The 23,500-nt window shown below is 43.4% G+C and overlaps 1 protein-coding gene across 10 annotated transcripts in view; it reads right to left on the reverse strand.

Annotated features, from left to right (window-relative positions):
* Positions 1–23,500, reverse strand: part of Lrrc7 (leucine rich repeat containing 7) — a 432,681-nt gene that overhangs the window by 139,310 nt on the left and 269,871 nt on the right. For 8 of the 10 annotated variants that reach the window (XM_008846094.1, XM_029569851.1, XM_008846095.1 and 5 more), the window contains 3 exons: positions 15,091–15,165; positions 8,895–9,039; positions 3,580–3,652 (listed from right to left, as the gene is read on the reverse strand). In XM_008846094.1, the coding sequence (XP_008844316.1) occupies positions 3,580–3,652; positions 8,895–9,039; positions 15,091–15,165 (293 nt within the window). Of the gene's footprint in view, positions 1–3,579; positions 3,653–8,894; positions 9,040–15,090; positions 15,166–23,500 lie in introns of those variants that run through there. The other 2 variants (XM_008846099.3, XM_029569853.1) reach the window with 2 other exon arrangements.

Genomic DNA, 23,500 nt, shown 5'->3' on the forward strand with positions numbered 1-23,500 from the left:
ACAGAGTCCGACTGTGACAGCTTTACTTGAGCCACAAAACAAAACTTGGATATGGTGTCCTGACAACCTGTGTTGGCCCTGAGCGTCCCGACCCCAAATCAAAAACCTATCTTAGCCAAGACACAGAGGAAGTTCATTTCCTCGTGAGGTCAGGATCTCTGAGACAGTTTGACCTGCTTCTAGATTTAAACTAGAAACCGGTAAGCTCTTTAAACTAATGGTAGATCAAGAGGCAGCACCAACTGTAGGACACAGTGAGCCAAGGAGCATGAAATGTGTTGAGACACATAAATGAGTGTGATAAAACCTGTGGAGGGTTGTTTGGTTGGTTTGGATGTTAACTCTTTCTCCAGAATTCCAGCCCTTTTCAGGTATGGACGGGTGGAAAGCTCCCTGTTTCCCTTCTAATTGATGCCGTGTTGATGAGTTCTAATAGGTGCCATGTTGGTGAGTTCTAATAGGTGCTGTGTTGGTGAGTTCTAATTGATGTTGTGTGGGTTAGTTCTAATGGGTGCTGTGTTGGTGAGTTCTAATGGGTGCCGTGTTGGTGAGTTCTAATGGGTGCTGTGTTGGTGAGTTCTAATTGGTGTTATGTGTTCTAATTGCTGCTCTGTTATTTCTCTCAGGGATAATCTGCATCTGTCAAGGTTGTTCAGACACCGTGGCCATCACCAAATGTCACTTTTCATCTCCCTTTCTTCCAAATATTCCAACATTGAAACAAACAACCTGGGAACACGTTTTTACTGTGGCTGCTTGGACAATCCAAGATACACAGTGAGTTAATCGGGGAGCAAGTTTCAGCCCTCAGCTTACCCCACTGCTCTCACTACCTATGTCCCCAGCCAGTAGGAAGCAGCCAGAATGACTGTCATCTGTACCCCATCAGTAGCTGAGGTGATTTCTGAGAGGAGACTAGGAGATAGTCAGCTCTAGATTAGGCAGATAGGGAAGGAGACCAGGACTCGATCCAGCCATGCTCCAGTGATTTTCACTTCAATCCAAGATGGCCCACTTTGGGGTTCTTGTCCAAAGTTGGTCCTTTTGGAGGCTTTTCCACCCCACTGGTGGATTACTTCGGGCTGGAATTTCAAACTTCCCATCCTTGCTTTACCCACGTTTCTGCTTTCATATGAGTGAACCAACCCAGCAACACGCATCCTGCTCTGTTCAATCCAAAGGGGGAAAGAGGAGCCCAATGTTGTCCCACCTCCTAGTCTATAGAATACAGAAGTCCAGACTTTCTAGAGGGGTAGACAGTGCTCCAACTCTGTACCCTCTCCTCTTGCAGGGTGGGGGTATGGAGGGAGGCCTGTTTCTTTGTGTGCTGTATGGAGTGTTACTTTTGCCATAATAGACCTTGGCTGTGTGCTGTGATGGCAGACTTTTTTTGTGTTGTGATTCTTTACCTGGTGAAGAATCAGACCAAAAGACCCCTCATGCGGCATCAATTGACCTCAGGTTTCTCTACATTTGTAATTCAAGGGACTCAAGTAACTAGTGATGACAACTAAGAATTTAGGAAATTGACTCAAGTGTAGAGAGCACGTAACACCCAGTGTGTCAGGGTTAAAACCAGGCTTCAGAGCCCATCTTGCCCCTTGGGGGGTCGTCCAGAGGCCAACAAAGAGTGGACATTGCGCTTCCTCAGGAGGACCAAAGCCCAGGTGCCTCTTCTTGCTGAAGAAAGTGACCCTGCTTTGATTTTGGTTTGCTTATCCAACCTCTTCCTTTTACCTTCAGAGAATTTGGAAATTAGTTCATGTAAGAAATGTGAACTAAGAGGTAAAGCAATACCAATCACAGCCTTTCTAGGGTTAACTGAGGCTGAGCTCCCCAGAGTTTGACCCAGTGAAGAAGGATTAGTGCTGAAGAATGTGATTAGGAAGAATGTTTTGAAAGCATCAGACTGATCAGGAAATTGCTTTTGTGTATCCCCAGAGGCAAACTGCTCTCTACTGGGGAAAATGGAAGCAACTCTGGACAGAAACATATTGCATGGTCTGGGCATTGAAATATTAAGTGGTTGAGATTTTTACTATTCTTCAAAACCTGAATGCATAAATTTGGACTGTTGAATTGCCTCACCAACCCCTTTTTTTCAGAAGAACGAAATTGGACCCTTATCTTTCAACTCCAAATGGATCAAAGACCTCAATGTGAAGCCTGAAACTCTGTTCCTCACTCTGGCAGAGTGAGGAGAGAAGGGTGGGACAAGCTCGCTACCTAGCCTGTAGTGGTGGTGCTGATGCTGAGCCCTCTGTCAGAACTTGTCAAAGGGAGGACTGTAACAGACAGTTTGCTGTCAGTTATACCCAATAATAATAAATAAAGCAATTTTTTTTAAAAAAGTAAAGCTTCCTCTCCTTGAGTATACCCAACTCTATCAAGTGAAAGGATTTATCAAGTCCGTCACACCAAGATGAGGTATCCAGATCCCTATGGAATAGCCTTACTTTGCACTGACTTCTTCAAGAACATCGTAAACAAAATGACTTCAGTGAGACACAGAACATGCATATTTCATCGAGAATTGTGAACCAAATGTTAATAGGAAGTTAAGAAAGAAGTAACATGAGAAATATGTGCAACATGCCTTTGAAGGCAGTGCTGGAATTTTCTCTTAAAGTTTTTTATTTTTAAATGTTGGCTAAGCAAATGCTTTTCAGTATCTAAGAATACCTTGTTTCTATACATATAAAATTATTAAAGTATTACTTCAACACACACACACACGCACACACATATTATATATATGTACTATCAATCCTTAGAAAACGTTAGAAAACTTGAATATATATATAATATATATATATATATATTTTTTTTTTTGGTCTTTTTGAGACAGGGTCTCCCTGTAGCCCCAGCTGGCCTGGACCTCACTATGTAGACCAGGCTGACCTTGAACTCACAGAGATCTGCCTGCCTCTGCCTCCCAAGTGCTGGGATTAAAGGCGTGTGCCACCACACCTGGCTTAGAAAACTTGAATATATTTTACAAGAAATATTTAAGTATATTTATGGCTGCTACTCAGTCAAAAATATCAGATTGATACATCTGGAAAATACCATTAACAGTGTAATTGCCACTCTGGGATACCACTTTTCTTGTGAAAGTTTCCTGTTGAATTTCTCATTATATTGTATAGTTGGAGCGGATGTGATATTTAGATCTAAAGTTAAATTAAGACATACGCATCTATCATCTATTATCTATATCTATCAATCATCTATCATCTATCTATATCATCTATTATCTATCTATCCATCCATCATCTATCTATCCATCTATCTATCTATCTATCTATCTATCTATCATCTATCTATCTATCTATCTATCTATCTATCTATCTATCTATCATCATCTATCTATCATCTATCTATCTATCTATCTATCTATCTATCTATCTATCTATCTATCTATCAATCAATCAATCAATCATCTATCTATCAATCTATAACCAAATACCAAATAGTTTAAAATAAGTTGCTAAAGGAACAATTTTCATCAGGGCTTGGGTAGAAACGCAACACAGCCTTTCATTTCTGGTAACAAACAGGTGAAGTGTGGGCACTTACTTTCCGATTGTGTTGGGCAGCACTGTGAGTTGGTTGTCATCTACTTTCAGAGTAGTTAGCTTTTTCAACAGTCCTAAAACAGAAAAGTTTGATTAATACACAGAGCTGGGAATGTCATAGGGGAAGCGCTGGGATCAGCTGTGATGCGTATACCGCGTTCCAGTCGACTGCATTCGCTTTATATGAGCCATAAGCAGGTACAGACCAGCTTTGGCTTCATGCTGTGAAAATTCTATGTCAATGGGAGCAAAGATCATCAAAGCAGGCAAGCAAACAAACCCAGCGGTCCACACGCATCCGTGTCCACACAGGCTCTTACCTTCTAGACACATCAGCTGAGATTTAACAGTGACTTAATTCTTAAGCACCAATAGCTACCTTTCTTGTGATACAGATTGTAAACAAACCTAAATGGAGTGTAATAACCAACAAGCCACGGGAGGGCCTTCCATGAAGGGCTTAGGATTGAAAACAACCACACGTGATACCCAGCTCTCTTAGGTTACAGTAATCCTTGACTCCTTCAGCATTAAGAACAAAAACTGCAGTTTCTAATCCACCAGGCTGAACAGGCCAGGGATTAATGTTTCAACTCTTTCTTTTCATGTGTGTGTGGTCACATGTGTGTGTGGAGGCCCGAGGTCGATATCAGAAATCTTCCTGGACCTTATTCTTCTTTGAGGTGATGTCTCTCAATCAAACTCTGAGTTCTCTTACTCTACTTTTCTGCTGCCAGTTTGCTCCAGGGATCCCCTGTCTCCACTTTCTGAGGTTGGACTTACAGCTGGACTGCTCTGCCCACCTGGCATGTGTGTGGGTACTGGAATCTGAATTCAGTCCTTTAATCACTGAGCAATCTTCCTGGCCCCCAAACTATGTATCTTCACCGTCTGATCTATGCCTGTCATACTTTTATGGCTTGCTTGCTTTCTGTCGGGCACTGTAATGAGCAGTTATCACACAGTAGTGGGAGACCAGTGCCTTTGGTATAGCCACCCTCCTTACCCAGCCACCACACAGCCTGGACAATCCATATGGCTTAAGTAGCCAAACCAAAGGCCGGAGCATTAGTGCTCTTCTAGCCTTTACTCTATATGCATGCTACAGATTCCTGTGTCCTGAAGAAAGTTTGTTTGGAAAAATCTGTTAAACTCATGATTAGAAGTCTTTTGAGAAATGTCCAGCATAACAAAATCATACCACTTTCTTTAATGAAGTTTTTCTAGGAGCTTTTAAAAAATAATTTTATTATATTTATTTTATGTGTACGAGTGTATTGCCTGCATGTGTGTAAGTGCACCTGTGTCATGCAATGACAGCAGAGGTCAGAAGGTGCCGGATTCCCTTGGAACTGGAGCTACGGATGGTTGTCTGCCACCATGTGGGTGCTGGGGATCCAACCTGGGCCCTCTGCAAGAACACCCAATGCTCTTAACCACTGAGCCATCTCTCCAGCCCCCTCTAGGAACTTTTCATATAATAACGTGAAAACGTGGTTCTTTGAAACCATCCTGGAATGTGTATATGTGTGTGCACATGTGCTAATGTATGTTTCCACTGCTAAGGCATGTCGAACTTCCTGCAAAACCCATGCTTTGTGGACTGAAGCATTTTGATGGTTCTTTAAAAGCCAGAGGAAGCCACGAGAGTCTGAAGTACAGCCATGGTCTGGATTTCAGTATAGTCAGTTATGTTTTCTTCATAAGCAGTCGAAACTTCCACTCTGGTGTAGAGAACCGTCGTCAGGATCCTGCAATGCTGGGGCTTAATCAACCAGGTGGTGAACCTGTGGAGGCAGGACAGCACAGCACAACACTGTGGTAGTTATCTTCCGGCCTGACCGTCTCCTGGTGCCTTCATTTGTGTGCAGAACGTGTTTCAATCTTTTCAGCTTCTCCAGCATGTTTTGAAATACTGGCTTTGGAAATATAAAAGGACACCTGAGCTTGTTGATGCCTTGGGGCCATGAATCACAGTGAAATGTTTTATGGCTTGAAGCCCTGATCAACTTGCTCCAGCCTTCCAGCAGAGCAGGGAAGGTTGACAGTCTGAACTGGATGACAAGGAGCTACAGACTGGACTACAGACGGTGAAGCTGACACCAGGAAACCAGGCCATCAGGTGCTCTTCAAGGTCTGAGGCCCCTGTCTGTAGCAACACTGGGAAAATCCTGAGGCAACTGGAGGACTCAGGTAAACGTGAACTCATTGGGATTTTATGCAGATTGGAGGGGCTCTGACATCGAGCTTTATGGTTAAAGGATGTTAGGTCTCTGCTCAACACCACACCTGTGGATTTATGGGAACTCACTCTTATGATGACGTGGTCACTTTGCTGGTCATGTACCATCCACGAGTCCATTCTGGATGGACTCCAGAGCCTGGGTAGGAATGTGACTGTGCCATGAGCACCAGCCCCACCTGGGCTTGTGTCCTCCTCTGCTGGATCGTTCCATGTACCCACCCAGCTCTTCCTTAGGCTTATCCTTCCCCATTCTCTACCTCTTTATGCACTCCCAATTCAACAGTGCCTACAGGAAGAGGAGGACTGTTCCTGTGATTTTTAGGTACTTTTATAGAAGTACTTAACTGATACTAAATATTAAAAAGCTTTTCATTAATGTAGATAAAATTTGCATGACATTTATACACATACAATAGAGCTTTAAAAGCAAATAGCTGTGCACTTGGAAAAATCTAAGCATCATAATCACTGTGTTCTTATAATAGCTGGCACTGATTGAACACCTAGTACGTCAGGGCCTGTTCTAGGCAGTCTTGTATGCACTAGTGTGTTCCCCACAATGAGAACAGGATGCAGTTAATATTATACCTGCAGAGAAATTAAGTGAGTTGTTGGAGGTCACATGGCTAGCTAAGTCACTTGAACCCAGGTAACTTGACTACAAAGCCAGGGTCCCTAAGTACTAGGTGATGAAGGGAAGATGATTTGAAAGTAAAATTCTCCATTCTTTGTTGATTTTCCCTGCTATTCAAAGCAGCTGATGATCGAAACTGTCTGAAAGAGGAAAGGAGGGCCTTCTGCCTTCCCTAAAACAGCACAGGAGAGGGCTGTGCACAGAGATGGATGTTAAGTCTGCCACTCCTTCAACTGTGCCTCAGCTGAGGAAGGGCTCAAGTCAGAAGTAGAACTTCTGTTTTATTTATTTCATTTTATTGATACTGTGGAAATCCTTATCTCCTATTTTTCAAAAACATCTTGGTAGTCTGTTAGATAATCCAAGCTCAAATAAAAAAGATGAAATAATTTATCATCCAGTTAGCATCTGTGGCTATTCTGGGGCCCAGAGCCAAGCTCGTGTCCTATCCAGACAATCTGCTGACCAGAGGGGAATTCTCTGGGGAAAGCTGGTCCATGGCTATAACTGGGTCTTGGGCAATGCTACAGATATCCAAATGCAGCTTCCTATGAATTTTCAATATGGTCCAAAGACAACCGAGGGGCAGCTGCTGTTTCAGAATTGTCTTTGCCAGAACCATGTGGATGTGAAAAGGTATTAGGAGGATGAGGTCGTCTCCTGTCCTGTCCAGTTGCACATCTGGCTGGTGCTCTGTCACCCAACAAGATGCTTTCCTCTACCTGGAAGGGTAATTTCTCTTAACTGCTTTCTTAAAGAAAGCTAAGCGAAACAAATAATAATCTCAAGATAATAATGCCCATTTCCCGAAATAACTGGGTCTTTTAAATAAAACAGATTTAACTCATTACATTTATTTGCTGTGGTTTATGGCAAATCATTTAGTGTTGTTGCTTTTCATTTCTGTTTTTTTCTGCAATCTTCTTTCCTGTTCTGTATAAATTTTTCAATCCCCCTCTTCTGCTTTACAATGTAAATTTTATTTCTATTTAAGTAGATATATTGATATTTGTAGTATGCTTATTAACAAATTTATTTACATTTGTAGTGTGCGTATTTAACTTATATTTCTTGCACATTTCCGGGTGTCCTATATTTTCTTATATTTCCTTAGATCATTGCTGTATTTTTATCTTAGCTCAGGCTCAGATAGATATTCATTCTTTGTATGCATGGATAAATTCTTTCCTTTACTGAGGGTATACCACATGCCAGGCACACAGTTTCAGCACCGAGGAGGCAGCGATGGGCAAACACCTGTGAATCCATGTATCTTGCCTATGCATTTTTGATCATATGACATGGTGTTGTGGTGTAAGGTCACGTGCTGTCACTCTGTGATCTTGATCAGGGCATCCTCTTTGTAGTTGATATGCCCCTTGCCTGTCAACACACCAACACTTTCTACTCTGCTCATAGCTTCATCTAGGGTGTCTAACATACAGATCAGGCTTACCATGCTCACTGTACCAGAAACTCCCAAGACTCAGCCTGGTGGTCTCAGTGGGTTTAACGAAGCTCTCAGTCTAGTCTGATGATTGGAAAAAAAACTGCTTAAAATATGTGATCATATAAATTAAAAAGTCTGTACATTTAAAGAAAGAAGAGCTGGTGTGATTTTACCAAAACCAGTGCTCTCCGTCAGTCTGAAGGAATGCTTAGTGGTGAGAAGGAACAGAAGGCGGCTGGTAAACTGCCTTGTCTTGTTTCCCCTTAACTGGGCCACCGAGTCTGTAACTTGACTTCCTGAAGCATTAGTGAGCTGTGGAATACATGACATATCCTAACAGGTTAAAATCTATATTCAAAGTTAAGTAATTTGATGATTATCTCCTACTGAGTCCTCTCATAAATAATGGGAAGGGTCTACACACAAGTCTAACCCATTCTTGAGTCTTTTATAACTTACTCATAAATTTCATAAGTGAAAAAGATTAAGCACATGTCAATTATCCACTCCCACGTTATTTTTTTGGCAAGCATCTTAACAGTATATTAAGGACAATGTATCTTTTCCAAAATTAACAGAGCCAGTGAGCTATTCCACACACACATCTTTGTGCTATCTCTCTCTTATAGCAATGCTACAAAGACATTAAAGTAGACTCGGTCAACATCCTATAGGTAGAAACTCTCATAACCCCCAAACGATATAAGCAGATACCCATCATTATAAACAACTAAATCTAAGCACACACTCCTTATGCTGAAATTACACAATTAGGAGAGTTAAGGATTTCATTAGAGACTTGATTTGACAGCTAACGTTAACGGCTCATTTTAAGATATCTGTAAAACACTATCTTATCATCTTGCACACTGAATCTGATGATTTATTAATACCAGGTTAGTGGCATATTACCTACATATATAAGCACATTATAATGCCAAAAGAAACCTGTACACATCATAATTGCTCACGACAAGACATCCTCACCTATGGAGTCGGGCAGCTGCTGCAACATATTGGAGGACAGCAAAAGGTCCTCCAGGGCTTCACATCCAGAAACATCCGGGTCAACAGTCTCTATCCTGTTTTTTGACATATCCAGGTATACCAACATCTTTAACTTTCCTATAGACTTGAAGACATTGCATAAACTCAGGGTTAGTTGAGAAACTTTCACAAGACACTTTAAAGCTGTAAGAAACACAATATATTGAAATCAATTTCAAAGCCACCATAATAACAACCAATGTTGGCAAAGGTATAGAAAAACTGACATTGTGCATCACTGGTCAGAATGCACAATGATGCATTTGGAAACATAAGAGTCTCTTCATGGCTGACACATCTGTGACATAGTTCTCAGAATGGAAACACATGTGCACACAAGGTCACAGATGCATTATTCATGAGCAAAGTGGCATCACCCCAAAGCTGCATCAGTTACTGCACAGGATTCAGAGAGTGGGCTGTCTGCATGATGGGGCAATAGCAGTAAATGAACTGTTGATATACGCTACAAAACAGATGAACTTTGCAAGGTGCAAGTCACAAAAGACCTTATATTGTAGGATTCAACTCCTGTGCTATGTCCAGAGCAGGCCATTCTCTGAAGACAGAGGTAGAGGAGGGTCAAGGACGTGGAGGGGCACGTGTCTGAGACCGGAGCCACAGTTTTCTTCTCTGGATCATGAAAATGCTCTGACGTTACCTTGTGATGATGGTTGTGGAACACTGTGCATCTGATAAAAACTCACTGTGTTGTAAATGCCTATGAGTTCTCTTTTCCCACAGTGCTTGAAAGATAAGTTATGAGCTAATGTAATAGCCAGAGCACAACTCTCAAAGATACCACAGACTAAAACAACTAAACACAGTGGTCACCGGGGCACTGCATGCTGACACTCTACCCTTAAAGTTTCAAACGTCTGAGAAAGAGTTAAAATTGTGATTTGGACTTTATTCTACTAATTGGGATCAATATTTTGTCAATTCAACAGCCCTTTTAAAGAACTGATCTATGCTATTCTCTGTGCACTACACTGTAGAAAAACGTCATGAGCCTAGGAACTTGTCAAGATGAAGCCAAAATCATTTGAAAATAATTTTTTGCTTGTTTGTTTTTTGTTTTTTGAGACAGGGTCTCCCTGTAGTCCCGGCTGGCCTGGAACTCCCTGCAGACCAGGCTGGCTTCAGTCTCACGAGATTCTGCTTCCGCCTCCTGAGTGCTGTGATTAAAGGCGTGTGTCACCACACGGGGCTCATTTTTTAAGATGGGGAAGGGGATCTAAATACCATCAAATTATATTGTATGAAAATTGCAAAAATTCAATAAAAATTAAAAAGTTTTGCGGCAGAGTTTCCTAGTGTAGTGCAGGCTGACCTTCAATTCAAAATCCTCCTGCTTTCTGCCTCCTAAGTGCTGGGGTTATAACTGTGCAACATCATGAATGGTTAAAGCAAGGTTTCATCTTTAGAGAGATTACATGCAAATAGACAATTATAATCCCCTGATAAGTGCACAGAGTGAATGCAGGGAAAGCCAGAGAAGAGGGAGGGGGCACAGACTGCCCAGCACGGTCTTTGTCAACAACAGGGACCTATGGACTAGGGAGATGGCTCAGTAGGTAAAATGCCTGCTGCAGAAGCCTGGGGACCCCAGTTCAAACCCCAGCCTTCATGAGCAAGTCAGGCATGGTGGCACGGGCGTGCAATCTGAGTGCCGGGAAGCAGGGACGGAGGCTCACTGACTGGCCAGCCAGTCCAGTTGCATCAGTGAGCTCCAGGTTCAGTGAGAGATGCCGTCCAAACAATAAGGCGGAGAACGACTGAGAAAGGCCCCTGATATCAAACTCCGACCTCAACACACATGTGCATACACATTCACGGGGGGTAGGGGGAGAAGAAAAGCAGAGTTTAGAAGAGAGAACAGCACTCCCACTCCTAGAGAAGCGTGGAAAGGCATGGCATGTTAGAGGGAATTGCAGAGTGATTGAAGTGGGTCTGCAGGAAGGATCCAGCTGGACAGTGTTCACATGTCATGGAGAGACCAGAACTCTGTCTCACAGGTAAGGAGAGCTACTCAAAATTTATAAGAGAGGGAACAACATGATCAGGTTTGGGCTTAGGGTTGAGGAGGGCATGAGCAGAGTTTTCAGAAGCCAGGGAAACGTTCCTGAAGGGCACGCAGGAGCATGCCCTCTCTATAACATTCCCAGGTTGAGTGAGTGCGGGGGTGAAACCACACCTCACTTCCATCAGACCTCCAGTTAGCCCACCATCCGGGTCCCTAAACCGGGGCCTGTCCCTAGCTGCCCTAGGTCCTGTGAGAGACAGAAATGAGAGGAACTGGAACCTGGGGAGGGAGGTTAAGAACGAAGAACAGGTAGGGTATGGTGGTGGCAGGGCACCTTTCATCTCAGTGCTCATGTGACAGAGAAAGAAAGAGGGAGGGAGAATATGAACATGGAGAGTTCAGACCAGAAAAGAGTTTCCCAAACTCAGAATGTCTCTTAGAAAAAAACCTGTCACTTTATTGCCAGTGTTCCTGCACTGTAGCCGGCTCTTTCCGGGAACACAGGGAACCCTGTTTGGTTCTGTGTGTGCTTTTTACTTTTCTGTCCTGTTGTGAGAAGAGTCTTTCATCCTCAAAGCCGATTACAACGCCACCTTGCTCTTTTCAGGGTAACGCAGTATCTGCTGTGCAGTTTATCTAAACATTCCATTTGGAAATGAAATGCCACTTCTGTGTTTATTTTTAGTCTTCCAAACACCTTGCATAGATGCTGAGCGCCTGCAGCAAGTCTCCAGTCCTCAAGACTGTGAACTTGCTCCAGCACTCCTCTGGGCACAGAAGGGTCTGGCAGTGAGCCTCAGAAGTAGGGAAAGAGTGGGAGAAGATACAGACCCTGTTCAGAGACAATAGAAACTCAGTGCATTGCTGGCGTGTGTTGGTGGGTGTCGTGACAGCTGTGAGACAGCTGTGCAGAAGACGAAATGCTTGACGGTCTGGTTGCCTCTCTGACTCATGAAAAATGAGTAGAAAATAAGAGCCTAGACTTCCAAAGGCACATTAACTTAACATGCTATGATGTGTGAAGAGGAAAAAGGTGGACTGGCTTCTTTTACATCTTTTGACAGCAAATATTGAGGATTATTCATTTTCCAAATTGACAGACAGGGGCTGATGATTGCATCTGAGACAGCTCAAGATCAGGGACAGCTGGATAGTCAACCTTCAGAAAGCTGAGGCTATTTACAGTGGGGAAGAGTGGGGGATTCCCACCCAGGCCACAGCAAAATGTCAAATTCAAGCATGCTAAATGAAGCCATCTAAGAAAGCGAGTAGATTAGATGCAAAACTTTCAGGAAAGATAGATTGGGCAGGATTGTCTGTTTCATCATTTTCCACCTAATAATGAGCCCATCATGGAGTTGGGGTGCACTGACGTATACCTTTGGAAGGTGTAACCACAGTGAAAGTGAAGTCATCCCAAGTCTCACCCAAATTCAAGCATGCTAAATGAAGCCATCTAAGAAAGCGAGCAGATTAGATGCAAAACTTTCAGGAAAGACAGATTGGGCAGGATTGTCTGTTTCATCATTTTCCACCTAATAATGAGCCCATCATGGAGTTGGGGTGCACTGACGTATACCTTTGGAAGGTGTAACCACAGTGAAAGTGAAGTCATCCCAAGTCTCACCTCCATGGCCCCAGAGAGCAGGCTGATGCCCACTGTGAGGTCAGGCATTGCTGGGCAACTCAAAAGTAGCTGCTTTGACTCACCCCCAGGGCTGGCTCGCTGGCTCATGACCAAGGTCTAGTCATCTGCGCTTTCTGGGGCTTACTTCCCTTACCTACAAGGTGAGGATCGACAGAGCCTGCCCAAAGGGTTGCCATGAAGATCTAATAAGTGAATATTGGTAAACCACCTAGCAGTGGCTAGCTCATGGTAAATGGAAAGTAACTGGTTTTTATGAACTAAATATGTTCAAGAGGCAGGTGCCAACTTCTAAACAGGTACATGTTCTGACTGTGCAGCCTCTGCATCTGGTGTCTGATTTGAGAATTGAGAGGTGTCTGATCTGTGTTCTCCAGGAATGTACATATGGTGACCTCCCTTTATTCATGGGGATACAGTCTAGGACACTCTGTGGATGACTCAAGCCTGAATAGACTGTGTTTTTTGTAGATATTTATGATGAAATTTATCAATTAAACAGCAAAACTAGTAATGAAACAGAACAATTAGAACAGCATATTGCAAAGAAATCTACCATAAATTATACATTTTCATTTCTGGAATTATTATTTTGTTTTTGGACTGTGGTGGATGGCTGGTGGCTGACACTGTGGAAAGCAAACCATGGATATGGGGGACTACTGTACTCTGATGTGTCATGGTATCAAGACTGGTCTCTACTGCTATGTATGAATTTTCCAAACAAATGCAGCCAAGGTCATCGGATGGTCCAGCTCTGTCACTCTGACACTGGCATGGTTTCTCATTCAGAGTTGTCTTGATAAATGATGGTTTCACACAGCAATGCTGGAGGGGCTGCACCAGCTAAGCCCTTTGGAAGTAAAGTCCCAGAAGTCAGACATGGAGCTACCGGATTTGGTGTTTGCCCTTTTGGTTTTTGGTCTTGTTTTGGTCCAATATTTCCTCACTGTGTCCCCATGCCTCCCTTTTAGAATGGGAATGTATATTTGGTGCCATTGTATGTTGGAAGTATGTAATTTGTCTTTAGATTTTTATAGGGGCTTACAGTTAAGAGATTGCCTTGAGTCTCAGAAGAGACTTTTGAATAACAGTATTGAAACTGGTAAAGACTATGGGGACTTTTGAAGGTGGATTGAATGCATTTTGCTTTTATAAGGTCATGAGCTTGTGGGGGCCGGGGAGTGGAATGTGGTGGTTTGAATGAGCATGTCCCCCATGGGCTCCGAGTGTTTGGACATTTTTTCCCCAGTTGGTGGTGCTGTTTTGGGAGGCTTTAGGAGGTGTGGCCTTGCTGGAGGAAGCATGTCACTGGGGGAGGGCTTTGAGAGTTCCTAAGCCTTGCCAAATTTCTAGTTGCTCTCTGCTTCCTGTGCCTGCTGGAAGCTGTGACTGCTTGGCTTTCTGCTCTGGCTGCCTCCTGCTACCCTGCGTCTTCATCATTATGGACTCTCTTTGGAACCCTAAGCCAAATAAGCTCTTCCTTCTATAAGCTGCCTTGGTCACGGTGTTTTATCACAGCCACAGAAAAGAAACTAATACAATGATTCTTGTATAAATCAACAAATACAAGATGTGACCTTTCTTGCGTGTATTTGTGATGTTATAAATATATCCCTTCCAAAATAAAAAGTATTTTTCCTTAATCTTTTTCCAAATATCCCTTTTTCTGTGGTCTCATGCTTATTCAGGAGAATAAATGTTGTGTGCGCATTGCCTCTGAAATAATTTTAAGCAAATTTTTGTCAGTTTAAGAGTATGGTTGGCTTTGGGGACTCAAACAGAAACCTTTGTCTTGGCAGAAGAATGATCCTTCCTCCTGCCTGGACTTTTACAGTGATGGGGGTGTGGAGGTGGCCAGGAGATGGGAGGCGAGACCTGCACTTGCTGCAAGTGTGCATCTACTTATAACCTGGAACCACTGGAGCCCGGTTCCCTAGGAAGCCATGCTCTCACTAGATGGAAAACTCAGGAACAGTCACGCCTTGTGCAAGTGGATTTCTCAGGAGGGACTGCTGAACTGTCCTGTCCTCAAGGAGAAAATCTGACTCCTTGAAGTTTCCAGATATGTAAGTGGGTTCACTGGACACCACGCATGCAGACCAAGGCACTTTCGCTGTGTGGAAGAGCTCTTATACTATGGATAGACCCCACTGTACCACTGCCTCTGTTAGAAGGCTGATTTTATAAAATAAAATATGTATTTGAAATATAACTATGGATTCAACAGCTTTAAAAAAAAAGTGGCAGGAGAGGGGGAAGCAGAAACACTGCTGAGGAGCAGAGCAAGCACCTGGAACATGCACGGAGCCTTCAGAAGCAAGCGAGGGGAAGCACCGGGTGCCCCTAGGGCCCCAAGTGTTAATTTACTTTGCAAACACTGAGAATCAAGATCTGGAATTAGTGATTGTAAAACACAGACAACATGTAGTTGTCAGAACACATACGTGATAAAACTTACGTACCCCAGGAAGGACTTGCAGAGCGTTGTTATCCATCCACAGCTCCCTTAGATTCTGTATTTGATCCAGAACTTCAGGCTGGGGGGAGACAGAGACAGAGACAGAGACAGAGAGAGAGAGAGAGAGAGAGAGAGAGAGAGAGAGAGAGAGAGGGGCATAAACCATAATAAATTCATATAAAAATATGTTATATGGTTTTTCTGATTACACAAGACACCCCGAGAGAACTCTGACGACAATAATGAGACCTTATCTCGAGAGAGAGAGAGAGGGAGGGAGGGGAGGGGAGGGGAGGGGAGGGGAGGAGAGGAGATTGGTTAGTCTTCTCTGAATATCATTTCTTGGACCTTGAGGTTTTGAGAATCTACTATTAATTCTCTATTCTCTAAGAAATTACAAGTTTAACAGACCTCCAAAAAACTCATTATAAGGGTAGTCAACCTAGATTTATCTAGAATCAATCAGCACCATCATTATAAAAATAAAGACCTATTACATAGACAAGTTAATCTATTTTCTTAATATATTCCAATTATCTTTTGTGTTGTTAATTGTACTTTAATTGCTTGGCATGTTTCTTTTTCACGAAGCCCAGGCCTCTTCTTTTTCTTAATCACTGCATCCTCACTACAGCTCTTAGGACACAGTTTGAGCACCACACACAAACATCTGTAGGTACCGAGCATTGTAGCACTGTGATGTGATAATCTGAAATAGAACCTTCAACTTCTTACCCCTTCACTCTATTGACAAGTAACTACCCATCAGCTGGTGGGGACGTCAGCTCGTTTCTGATTGAGAAGCTGCTTCTCTCTAGATAAGGGAGGGTTAAACTTTCTCACTTCTAACCTTTTTTGCCTGAGAAACTTTAATATGACTCTGGGTGTAGAGATATACAAAACAGAATACAAACCAAACCTTTACTGATAATAAACCATAAAGAAATTTATTTTAAAACAATTCTTTGGAATACATATTTATTTTATCACTTATTTAAGATGGAAGAAAAATTGCATACTAATGACTAATGGTTATGATTATTTTTACATAAAGAATTAAACCTTGAATAATTGACCCTGCAGGACATAGAGCATTTTCAACATTTTTCAGAGTTGATCGATATTTTGATTTTATGATCATCCTGCTGAGAATGTTGCTTGTCAAACACATAACACAGATGGTAGAGGTTATTTTAGGGCCATTAGAAATTGTTAGAAATTCTGTTCTAATCTCAAGCCAAAGTTCAATGGATGACTTTCTTTAAATGAAATTTAAGTCAGAATTCAAGTGGCAATTTTTAAAGTCACCTGTCTGATAAAACAGTCCAAAGGCAGACTAATTTGGCACTTACACACTGAGCAGTGATGGTGGAAACAACAGTCTTTGTTTACCTAACAAACCATTATGTTTCTATGGACCAGAAAAATTTTTATGTATAGTGAAAACAGAGCAATTCGTAATACACAGAGACCATGAACCTGAGTCAATGGCGAGCTCAGTGCAAGTGTGCATGTTGTGCTCTCCGGAGGAGGCTACAGTGATGTCATATGATGCAACACAGCCGAGTGCTCCCAGAAACGCCTCAGATTCATTATGTATTGGTTTCAAATTAAGTTTTAGATGTTGCACATTCAGAAACTTTTCACGGTTGTCCGATTTTTCACGGCTTCTACATTCACTATATGGGACTGGGACTGACAGTTTGAGAATCTTTGACATAGACCTACTCTTGGAAGCAAAAACTTACGGGATGTAAGGGTGAAGCAGTGCAGAGAAGGGAGAGAAGGTCTATGACCAAAGTGTAGCCCACGTAATAATGGGCCACTGCCCCATTGACTGTATCTCCATCCCACCTCCTAGAAGCCGACGGTGCGGAGGCAGCCAGTGCCAAGCTGCAATGCTATTTCCTTCCCTTCCTAACCCACTCTCCCTTCAGACTCTCTCCTTTCTTTGATTTCCTTTTACTACAGTGGGAGTGACCAAAGCCTGGTTGGTTAAAGCATTGTTTGACATGGCCACAGAGATTAGCTCAGAGACAGGGTAAAACTTATTCCAGACCCACACAAACATTAAAAGTTGGACTGAGATGTCTAGCAGTAAGAACCGGCTTGCTCCTGCTGGATTTGAAACTGGAAGGATGCAGGCCTGAGAATTCAGTCAGGAAGGACAGAGAGCTGGTCTGAGAACAGAGTCGTTCCAAAACTATGGAGCAGAAAGGTGAACCCTATTTACAGAGCATTATCTGGATCCCAGTTACCCTGAAACACTTGTGATCCACACACAGCTCAGGAAACCTGGGGTCTCATTTGGAGAGGTAGCACGTTTTATAGAATACTTAGAGCAAAGAACAGCATTTTATCAGTTGTCCTCAGAATACTGAGTGGTGGTCACACACATCCTTGGCACCTGGGAGAGCTGCAGAGTTCTACTCTGGGGTGGGGAGGGGGTAATCTGATCTCCTTAGTCTAGGACTGCATGTACGGAGGCAGAATTCCCAGAAGTAACAGAGGTGGCACGTGGCTGTGGAGTCAGTGTGTAAGCATGTGGGTATTTTGGATAGGAAAATGTTCTCACCTTCACTTACACTGTAAGAAACAAACATCTGCCTGCCTGGATGTTAGGCAGGAAGGGTAGAAAAGCGAAGTCACTTCTATTTATTCTTCTTCTTCTTTTTTTTTTTTTTTTGGTCTTTTTGAGACAGGGTCTCCCTGTAGCCCCAGCTGTCCTGGATTCACCATGGAGACCAGGCTGGCCTCGAACTCACAGAGATCCTCCTGCCCCTGCCTCCCGAGTGCTGGGATTAAAGGCATGCGCCACCATGCCGGCCTTACTTATTCATTTTTGACAAGGTCTCATGTAGCTCAGGCTAACCTCAAATTCACTGTCACTGATGACCTTGGACTTCTGCTCCTTTTGCCTCCACCTTCTGAGTGCTGGGGTTGCAGATGTGCACAATACGGAAAAGGAAAATGTCCCTAACGCAGGTTTATGAAGTGCTGGGGATTGAACCAGGGCTTTGAGCATGCTAGCCAAGTACCTTGCTAACTGAGCTATGTTTATGTAGAGAGTGCACCGAGATGGAGGCTCTGAGGCTGGGGGCTGGTGAGCCACAGATAGTCCAGTTAGAAAACATCAGTGTGGTATTATATTAAAGCCTGGACATGATGTGGACTTAGGGAGAAGAGAAAGCATTACAAACCAGGTAGGTGAGTACTTAGACAGAGATGAATGTTTATTTTCTTGTAGCCACAAGCATTACTCAGAGGAGACTAGACTGTGCTGTGTAACAAATCCTGACATCTCTGTGGCTGAACACACCAGGCTTCTCCTCCTACTCCATGTCCTGCTGGGTTTCTTTTCTACATGATTGTGATGCCACCTTCTCAAGACTTCCAGAAGGGGAAAAGCAGGGGAAGGTCCCAGAGATGCTGGGCTGGGAGTGATGGGAAGCATTTATGGTAACTGCTCATCATCCAGAACTATTTTCTTGGGCCCCAATGTGCACTGAAAGCTGGAAAAAGTGGGGGTGGGGGGTGGGGGGGCTCATGGGATGATTGTGAAACTGTTCCTGCTGCACAGGGGAGCTGCATGGGAAAGGCCAAGTGCCAACACACGGCTCTTTCATAATTTGTCATTCCTTTGTTAAGCGAGCACTTACTAAACCTTGAGTGTGAGGCCTGGCCTTAGAGTCATCAATCATGGTGTGGCTTCTGTCCTCAAGAATTCCACCCTGTGCTGTGAAGGAGACAGATGAAGGGAAACTGTAGGGCGTGGTGGGAAGCAAAGAAGGAGACAGGGACCTGCCTGCTCTGTATGAGGAGCCAGAGCAGGGGCTGGCCAGAAGAGAGTGAGGAGAGGACACGTCCTGACCAGAAGCAGTGCTGTGAATAAATACAAGACAGAATGGAGTGACCAGACAGACGGTTTACTGGAGCATTACGTTTGAGCAAAGGGAAGTGGGGCTAGCAGAGGAGGCCATGGTTCTACAAAGACCCTTTTCTGTGAACAGTGGGTCACTGATAATTTTGGCAGTAACCCTGTCAGGTACTGACATGGTAAGGAGCTGCAGAGATCAGCTGGGACAGTTCTGGGAATGTCCTTAGGAAAGTCTTCATGAGGAGAGAAAAGCAGAACTTAGACAAAAAAATGGCGGTCAAGGTCAAAGAAAACAAACAGGAAGGCGCCAGGAAAGAGAGGAGGACATAAAGAAGGCAGAACAGCACAGCAACAATGAAGGCAATTCTAAGACGGGTCGGAGGAGACATTGCTGGCAGAGGAGAAGGAGCGAAGGGGACGAGCTTGGGCAGAAGAGACAAGCCTGTTCTCTCATACAGGGACTGCAGGAAGGATGGTGTGGGTCTAGGAGTGTGTGATAGAGAGAAGGTCAGCACGGGTGGTGTCCTAGTTTGTTTCTCCACTGCTGTGACAAAATGCTGGCAGCTGGGGCTGTGGCTCACGCTCAGGAGTTCTGGCTCCAGAGACCACCTACAAGTGTTTGCCTGCATACAGTGTCCACAGAGGCCAGAAGATGGGGTGTGAGCCTTTGGAACTAGAGTTACAGATGGTTGTGAGCCACCATGTGGGTGCTGGGAACTGACCCTGGGTCCTCTGCAGGAGCAGCCAGTGCCGCTGAGTCATTTCCCCAGATGCCAAAATATAAATTTAAAAAATATCGGTGGTGACAGGCTGTATCCTCTGTTTCATTTGCATTTGTCAAATGTTCTATAGTAGTCCTGTAATAACAAGAAACCAGTGAATGCTTCAATTTCTTTAAATGTTTATTTATTTAAACCACTTAAGGATTCTCTCTAAAGTGATTTTACTATGAACAGTAAAAATGAGCTCAGAAAATTGTAGTATCACATTAGCCCTAGTAACACATATACTTGAAATGATTACAATTCCAGTAATTCCCATCCTGTATGTGCAATTTTAGGCTGTTTCATTAATTTGACTATATATTACTTTTATTTCACTAATTTGGATAATAGAATTTGATTATATGTGTTCATACCCTATTATTTTTTTCCCAATAGATTTGAGAAAAATTTAATATGAAGAAAATAATGTCTTGCTGTTTGATATATCTTTTAATATTTTAATATACTTTTTTCAAAATAGAATCAGAAAAATGAGAAGAGAATTTGAGACTTTACCTTGAAACTGAATGAGACTCTCTAGCTGATACCATCATAACGAAAACTTATGCCCAGAAACTAGGCATAAAGCAACAGAGGAGGAGCAGTAACACACCGATCAACGAGAGTACGATTCTCAGTAAGTGCGAATTAACAAGTACAAATTTGAACAGAAAATTCTCTCACCAAAGTGACATGATTTCTGATTGTGTCTCTTCTAAATTTCAATATCATCTGTGCTTGAAGAAATTATTTTTTACTTTTTCTATCTTGGTCGAAAAATTTTTTGTTTGCCGCTCACAAAAGAAGCCCAAGTTCAGCTTAAGAAATTTTCTTCCATTCTTAAAGCTTTTCTTTAACAATGTACTTGGTTTACAACTAGCCTTTTAGCTTTCTCAAGTGGAAAATGTTTCATTCATGAATCTCAGAGCCCGCCGATGAAACTCTGATACACAGAGCAGGAAATTGCTCAGCTCTTGATGAAAAGTCTGCTTACGATTCTCTTGGTTGTAAGGTATGACACGCCTTGAGATTGTGTAACCTCGCAAGTTAATATCTTTGAGCTGGAAAGGTTACCTCCGCAGGGTCTGGGCCTGTTTCAAACTTGCATTAGTTCTATTTGTCTATTTTATTTCAGAACCAATTTCACTGAAATGCCCATAAAATTGAAATCTTTAATCCTTCCAATTCCAGTAATATATTTTTATATTTCAGTAATTGTTGAGTGAGTAGGTTTTCTAGTGAAGCAAGGGGGGGGGATGTAATTGATTTATAATCAATTAAAACACTTAAAGTGTCTATGAATAGTTTAATTTGTCTGAGCATAATACACTTCATTTAAATACTCAGAGGAGTACATTGGTGAAGGCTCAGCTCAGCATCCACTGGGAACTCATTTACTCCAGAGATTCGTCTCCACATAGGAAGAGCACGTGGCCTCTGGGAATGGAATCCAGATGGTGGTAGGCTGTCCCATGTCTGTTTCTCTCAATGTCCTGTTCTACAGGCCTCACAGCTCACATGTGGAATGACAGCATTTTGTTCCCCTGGCATGTCCACAGGCAAAGGTATTCCACAAGGGGACTACTCAGAGCTTTGGGAGACGATGACAGAGGAGAAATGACAACACGGCCCACACTGTCCAGAGGGGAGAGGAGCCGCGGCAGACACATGCCTTTAACTGTTCAGGGTTGTTATAAGGAGGAGGGACTCGTTCAGTCTCATCAGAAAAGCTGTGGAGAGTCACAGGAAGGCAGAACCAAGTCTGCATTGCTGAACGGTGACTTTTTGTGTTTCGATACATCCAAAGAAGTACTAAAATTTCCTTTGGGATACAGTGACTCCTTGATCAAATACACGTAATTGCCCAGGAAGGCATAAACAATAAAACAATAACAAAAGCTAATTCTTGTGGAGCACTTTTTGAGTTTGTTTTTGTTGCTGTTGCTGTTTTTTTTTTGACACTGTAGAGGTGAGGAAGACCTGGAATTTCTGATCCACTGGACACATGTTACCATGTTCAATTTATGCAGTGCTGGGATCAAGCCCAGGGCCTCCTTCATGCGAGGCAAGCATGCTACCAACTGACTCCTATATCCAGTCCCGTCAAGGTGCTGATCCATGGACTTTCTCACTGACTCTTCTTAGCCGACCAGTGAGGTTCATGCCAATGCTGACAGGCAGTAATAGCAGCACGAAGACCTGGGTTTTGAGACTTCGGCAGATCCAGGCTATGTCCTTCTTGCTGTAAAGTTGTGGCTCACATTCTCCATCAGGTCCAGGTGATGACAACATCACTGCCTCCCAGAGGGGTGAGGAGGGTTAACTGAGCTGAAAACAAGCCCTGGGACTGAGTCTGGTAGCCTGGTTCAGAGGGTTACTGCTTGTAGGAGTCCAATTCTATTGTTAAAGCAAAATGCCCAGAAGTGGGTACTTTATGAAATAAGGAGGTTTATTAGGCTCATAATTCTGATGGCTGCAGGGCTCAAACAGCAAGAGGCCACCATCTTAGCAAGATCTCCCCAACTGCATCACAATGTAGAGGAAGGAAGGGGAAGACTCTCAAAGCCAGCTTCCTCCTGGGAACTAGCCCTGCCCCTGTCAGAACCACACTAATGTCTATCCAGCCCGGGGCGGGGGTGGGGGACACCACCAGGACTTCAACGATGTATCTCCAGTTAGGTCTACTACCACTTAAAGGTCCACCCCAGCCCTGCCCAAATCACTAAGCACTCAGCACTCAGTGAGTTTGCTGTGATGCTCATGTCACAGGGAACTGGGCCTAAAGAAACAAATGGATGTGCCTCAAGTCACACCACTAACATGAGACAGTCAAGCCTGTGCTTAAGGTCAAGCTGCAGTGAATATGTTTCAGAGGCAGAGAGACATCCTGGGAAAACAACAGATGTTCAATGAGCGTTGTGCTCTCAAGAGGACAGTGGCCTGCGAGGATAGCAGGTGCCACGGACTGGCTTTGCCTCCTTCACCCAGTGATTATTTACTAAGGTCCTGTCGCATTCTACCCTGGAGGAACAATATCGGACAGACCAGTCTTCACGGAGTTCCACTCTGGTAGTCCACATTCCTGGGCTGGGTCCCACACACCATCTACAGCCCCTCAAGGGATGAGATTCTGCTTTCACTTTGCTGCACAACCCTCAGCTCTCAAACTCTGTTGACTGAAGGGACTGTGAAAGATTGTTCCTACGGCTTTAAAAATACATGCTTGGTGAACTGAACTTTGAGCATGTATGTCTGGAAGGCCTTGTGTCTCATGAGAAAGTTTATGCAAGAATGCTTGCTGGGGAGAGACCTCCGGCATGCTGGTCCTCCCCTAGTTTCTCAGGAGACATGTTGATCTCCCAAGACGATGTATTATGGAGATAATGCTGTCTCGTTCATCTTATTTTGATAATTGTTACAGTCAAGCCATGTTATTGTCAGTCCGTGTTCTGTAAACACTTGGCTGTAGTTTTCACGGATAGGAGAAGCTGTTTTGTTATCGCTCAGGTCTGGAAGCATGTGACTGCAATTCTCAAGTGCATGATGCAAAGGCAGAGCTGCTGCTCTCAGGACTTGGGGGCACCAATGCCTGGTCCTGTGGTGCATTATTAGTTCTGTGGTAATCCGTTCGGGTCCTGTGGCTGCCCCCAGTGGCCACAGTTGACCTTGTAAGAATCAAAATTTAGGAGTTGAATTAGGCAACAAGTATACTCTCATCTGGTGATGCAAACTGGATCTGCTTTCTTTCTCTAGAAACCTGTATCCATGTCCAT

This window comes from Nannospalax galili, unplaced genomic scaffold, assembly GCF_000622305.1.
Source record: "Nannospalax galili isolate Female #2095 unplaced genomic scaffold, S.galili_v1.0 scaffold442, whole genome shotgun sequence".
Taxonomy (NCBI): Eukaryota; Metazoa; Chordata; class Mammalia; order Rodentia; family Spalacidae; genus Nannospalax; species Nannospalax galili.